General features: G+C 36.3%; 1 protein-coding gene across 2 annotated transcripts; it reads left to right on the top strand.

Moving 5' to 3' along the window:
* The first annotated feature begins 399 nt into the window (after window positions 1-399).
* Window positions 400-1,574, top strand: LOC123093419 (neural Wiskott-Aldrich syndrome protein). 2 transcript variants are annotated; one of them, XM_044515391.1, is made up of 2 exons: window positions 400-811; window positions 876-1,574. In XM_044515391.1, exons 1-2 carry the CDS (start codon window positions 447-449, stop codon window positions 1,012-1,014), a joined length of 504 nt encoding a protein of 167 aa, XP_044371326.1. In that variant the 5' UTR covers window positions 400-446; the 3' UTR covers window positions 1,015-1,574. The 2 variants fall into 2 exon arrangements, with proteins under 2 accessions (XP_044371326.1, XP_044371335.1); XM_044515400.1 differs by having other exon boundaries at window positions 891-1,573.
* Window positions 1,575-5,224: the final 3,650 nt, after the last annotated feature.

Below are 5,224 nucleotides of genomic sequence, written 5' to 3'. Positions count from 1 at the left end.
GATTCAAAAATTCTTGCAAATGTTTTGAACAGATCCCAAACACAGCAGCGGAAATAAGGTTTAGTATATATAACCTTCAAACAAGCACTTCATATAGGAACATATCTATCGAGGTACAAAGCAATAAAGGTATGAGCATAGGATAGCACAGGTTTGACAATGACGATGATAAAGCAACATGCTACCAGATGCAGCAACATGAGAGCGAACAAGATATGAACTATGAAAGAAAACGCATAACAAAGAGAAAGAAGGTAACACAAAGAAGAACATGCCAGTCTAAATATGATGAGAGCAAAGATATATATATATATATATATATATATAAACATATATATACACTATATATATAGAGAGAGAAACACTATTCTGATCCTGGGATCAGAATAGTTATTCTGATCCCAGCGCCTATATAGTCGCGATCGGATGCTCCTGAGATCGCGGCGATGCCAAAAGAAGTCAGAACCCGTCCCCCACCTCCCGCACCACTCATGATCCCCGACCTACCCGCCACCGCCCCAGGAAACCCCAATCCACCCACCGCCGGGGACCACCCTCCCGTCGCCGCCCTCGACCCCAAGGCGCCGCCGCCCCGGCCCGAGGTGTCGCCGCCCCGCCAATCCCGGGCGCCGCCACCCTGGAAACCCCGTTCAGAAATCACCGCCTCCTACCGTGACGCCGACGCCGGCCTCCTCCTGCAGCGCCACCGCCGGGCCCTCCTGCCGCAGCGCCGCCACCGAACCGACCACGCGCGCTGCCGCCTGCAGGACCGGATCCTCGTCACCACGCGCGTGGATCCCGGCCAGGGCCGGTGAGATCCCTTTGCCTGCCTTCTTCTTCTTCTTCTTTATTCAATGATTTCACCGAGGTCCCAGTTCGCTGCCGCCCAGCCCCCAGCGACATCGTGCACCGCTGTCCTCCCTCCAGAGTGTTGCCACTATCCGGCCTCGAACTTCTACCAGCAGAGTGCCGCACCGACCTTGGATGATGAGCTCCCGGATCCCGCTGTTGTAGCCGTCCCATTGCCCCTGCGCGGCATGAACGTCGTTCCCCAAGACAGCTTCGACTTCCTCTCTCCAGAAGGTGACGCTGCAGCAACACACATTGATTTCTCACCTGTCAAAAGAAAAGAATAAGCAAGCACGGGAAGAAGGCAGGAAAATGTAATTCCGAGCTTCAGGAAAAAAAAAGTTATTGAGTGCGGCACGGGAGTTAGCTAGTCTGTCTCTAATGGCAGTACGTAGAAGTATACAGATTCCAACTTTCTGTGAACATCAAAGGATCTGCAGTGTTTATGTGATGGCTGATGCTTTCTCAGAACTACTCTTTCAGAAAGAAATGGCGCGTTGAGAGAAAAGCAAAGTGCAGAGAAGGCAAATGGTGTGTTGAGAGGAAAGCAAAGTGCAGAGAATGTTCCAAGAACAGAGCTGCATGTTCTTCAGTTTCCATCTTTGTGCTCACATCACAAGAGCTCAGATAAAGAAAACAGAGAAAATCAACACTGCAGATCTTTGTATGTACAAAGAATCATTCCAGAAAGTACATGTTAAAAAAAAGCCTCGGTTGTAGTTATAAACAAACGTAAACTTTACTAAATCCTGTCGGCAAAATCAATCACTGTGAAAAAAAGTAGTGCACCGATCCAAAAATATTTTAGTTATATATAATATAACCTAAATTCAAATTAAAAAACACAAGGATGATCTATCTTTGTACTAAAAAATATTTTTTGATTAACAAAAAACCAAAGAAGGTCAAATTGAAACAAGATTGAATAATTCACAATAGTTTTAAAAGAAAAAGGATTCTCCTCGTTTCTTAAATAAACTAGAAGTTTAAACTTAAATGACGGGGGTGGACGTTTATTACAACACAAGGATTTTCTCCGTTACTAGGGTTCAAATTTAAATATAGAGGACTTCAAAATTTATAAAGAAAGTGGATTTCCCCTTTTCTTGAAAAAAACTAGAGGTTCGAATTTAAAGAACAGAGAAGTTCAACGTTTATTACAAACCCAGGAAGGTCAAATTACAAATATAGAGTCGTTCAAAAAGTTCACAAAAAGGGATTTTCAGCATTTCTAAAAAAACTCTAGAAGTTCAAATTCAAATAACAGAGTGTTCAATCTTTAATAGAACCTAGTATTCTCCCTCATTACAAAAGAATAAACCAAGGGGTTCAAATTGAGAAAACAGAACAGTTCGAAATTTGTGAAAAAAGGATTTTGTCCCGTTTATAGAAAAACACAACTGTTCAAATTTATAAACATAGAAGTTCAAAGGTTTATTACGTAAGAAAGAACTTCAAATTTAAAAAAACATAGCAGTTCAAAAAAGTTTATAAAAATGGTCTCCTCGTTTATAATAAAAACTAGAAGTTCAAATTTTAAAAATGAAGAAGTTCAATATTTATTACAAAACCAAGAAGATCAAAATTAAAAGATAGAACAGTTCAAAAAGTCTATCAAAAATGAGTTTCACTGTTACTAAATAAAAAATTCTAGAAGTTCAAACTAAAAAAAGGCCGGTTCAATATCCATCACGAAACTAGGATTTTTGTATTCCTAAAAGAAATAAACCAAGATGTCCAAATTACAAGAATAAAGTACTTCGATATTTATAAAAAAACTCAAATTTTCCTTGTTAGGGAAGACTAAAATTGAGAAGTTGAAATAAAAATAACGAAGTAGTTTGATGTATACAGAAAACTCAAATTCCTTTCGTTTCTAGGGGAAATAAATGTATGAAGTTCAATTTAAAAAGAATGGTTTGATGCTTATTTAAAAACTATATTTTCTTCTAAGAAGTTCAAATTAAAATAAGAGGGAAGTTCGAATGTTATAAAAAAATCAGATTTTTTCTTGTTACTAAAGAATAAAATAAAGAAGTTCAAGTTCAAATAAAAGGGACAACTAAAAAAGTTTCAAAACTATTTACCATTTAAAAAACTAGAAGTTAAAACTAAAAATACGATGTTTTATTAAAAAATCTAGTATTTTCCTTTTAAAAGAAAACTTAGGTATCCATTATTATTAAAGAATCGACCATGAAGTTCAAATTGAAAAAAAAGAGTCAAATTTGATGTTTATTTAAAAATAAATAACAACTCTTTACTTAATAATAAAAAAATCTTAAGTTGAAATTGCAATAACATAGAAGTTCCAAGTATATTAAAACCTAGGATTTACAAGTTCAAAAAAGAAAAACCTACGTCATTTTGGGTATTTTTAAAGACAACTCATAAAAGGCGATGAATTTAAAAAAACTCTCTACATGCCAAATTTTCTCCAATTCAAACTGCTTCCAATGGGATATCAAATGATCTATTCCGTTAAGTTGTTTAAAGTTTGTTCTATAGCATTCGAAAGAATAAGTTTTAACGTACTCAAAAAATGTCACAAATTAAAAAAACTGCTCAACACGTAAAATTGCGCCTTTTCGATGGCTTTCTAATGATATAATTTTTGCTCAATTTCAATGAATGATGGGAGAAAAAGCAGAGAGAAGTTCAAAGTGAAACCAACTAGGAGTTCAACTACTACGTGAAATGTGTTTCATATAAGAAGAAAAAGAATAAAAAGACAAAGTCTAAGAGAATTTAGCTAGAAGTTCACGTGGTCGACCCAGGAAGGAGGTTCACTATGTATTTACTTGTGCAAAAACACACACACAAAATTGTTTTTCATGTTTTAAAATAGTTTTCTTAATCCATTACAAATTTGGAACACAATGCTCGACAAGAAATATATTCTTTCTATTCAACAAATTTCAATGGTATATCATATTTTTATTCCAAAATAAATGGTTAAAAACAAGTTGGTGTATGTTGTTCAAAAAAAGTTTAATTATATAAAAAAAAGTTGGGTCTTTTCTACATGTTTCTCATGATTTATCATTTGTGGAACTCCGAGGAACGGGTGAGGAATTACAAATAAAAAATATGTGGTGGAAGTTCAATATGAAAACACCGAGCAATTCAACTACTATACGAAATGTGTTCCAGATGAGAATAAAAGAATACAAAAGTAAAAGCCTTAAAGGTTTGTTGTAAGAAGTTCACGTGCTCCACCCTGCACCGTTCAAAAATTATATTACGAGACTCCGACCTTCAATTACATGTTAAAAAAGAGAGGCAAAATCAACATCGTGTTTGCCATTTTTAAAACTACTCTTAAACGGCAACGAATTTGCAACACCTGTCTACATGAAAAAGTTGCTCCTATTCATAAGCTTTTCACCCATATAGTCTGCATGAAAAAGTTGCTCCTATTCATAAGCTTTTCACCCGTATATTATATGCTACATTCCAATGTTTTCATGTATACCGTTTAAAACATGTTTTTATATATTCAAAAAATTCTTTTGAACCGTCGCGAGCATGAAAACTGATCAACACGGGAAAGTTGTGTGTTTTGAATAGCTTTCCACCGGTATATCATTTGCTCAATTCCGGTAAGTGGTTTGGGAGTTACGGAAGCACGTCAAAAACAGAGTGAAGTTCAAACAGACATGCCCAAGAAGTTCAACTACTTCATGCAGTGCATTTCCATTCGCGATAAAGGCAGAAATCATGATCTCATCATTTTCTAAGTTCCTTTTAAATGGCAGAAATATCATTTGTGTAAGTTCAAGTCCTTAGTCGGAGAAAGTTAAAAAAGTTATTGTGGGAGATGTTTGTACAAAAGGAATATCACTTATGTAAAACTGATGAATGGATGAGAAAATTACAAACGGAAATATGTCACAGAAGTTCAACGAGAAAATACGGGAAAGTTGCGTGTTTACAACAGCTTTCCGTTGGTATATCACTTGCTCAATTCCGGTGAGTGGACGGAGAGCTACGAGCAAAAAGAACGTGAAAAACAGAGTGAAGCTCAAGTAGACATGCCGAGAAGTTCAAGTTCTTCACGCGGTGCATTTTCGAAGAATCTGTTTCGCGATAAAGGCAGAACGAATGATCTCGCCATTTTCAAAATTACTTGAAAACGGCTAGGAATCAGAGAAAACCATCAACATGAAAAAGTTCAGCATTTTCCGTAGCTTTTCAACGGTATATTATTGGCCTCATTCTGATAAAGTTTATAGAAATTACAGTGAAAATACCTTTTTAGCCATTTTCAAAATTGACTTAAAACCATAAGAAATTGGGAGAAACAATATATCTTTCCCTAATAATAAAGAAAAATCATGGATTGACTCCGTGGGTTCACTGTCACAATATGCCT

The sequence above is a fragment of the Triticum aestivum genome, chromosome 1B (assembly GCF_018294505.1).
Source record: "Triticum aestivum cultivar Chinese Spring chromosome 1B, IWGSC CS RefSeq v2.1, whole genome shotgun sequence".
Classification (NCBI taxonomy): Eukaryota; Viridiplantae; Streptophyta; class Magnoliopsida; order Poales; family Poaceae; genus Triticum; species Triticum aestivum.
Note: the sequence above shows the minus strand (reverse complement) of the source record. Positions and strands in the feature narration are given on the sequence as shown.

What these genes read in the sequence shown, in the direction of transcription:
- LOC123093419 (XM_044515391.1), top strand. Translation starts at nt 447, where the DNA reads ATGCCAAAAGAAGTCAGAACCCGTCCCCCACCTCCCGCACCACTCATG. An exon ending in GTGGATCCCGGCCAGGGCCG is followed by an intron (nt 812 to 875) that starts GTGAGATCCCTT and finishes CCGAGGTCCCAG; the next exon opens with TTCGCTGCCGCCCAGCCCCC.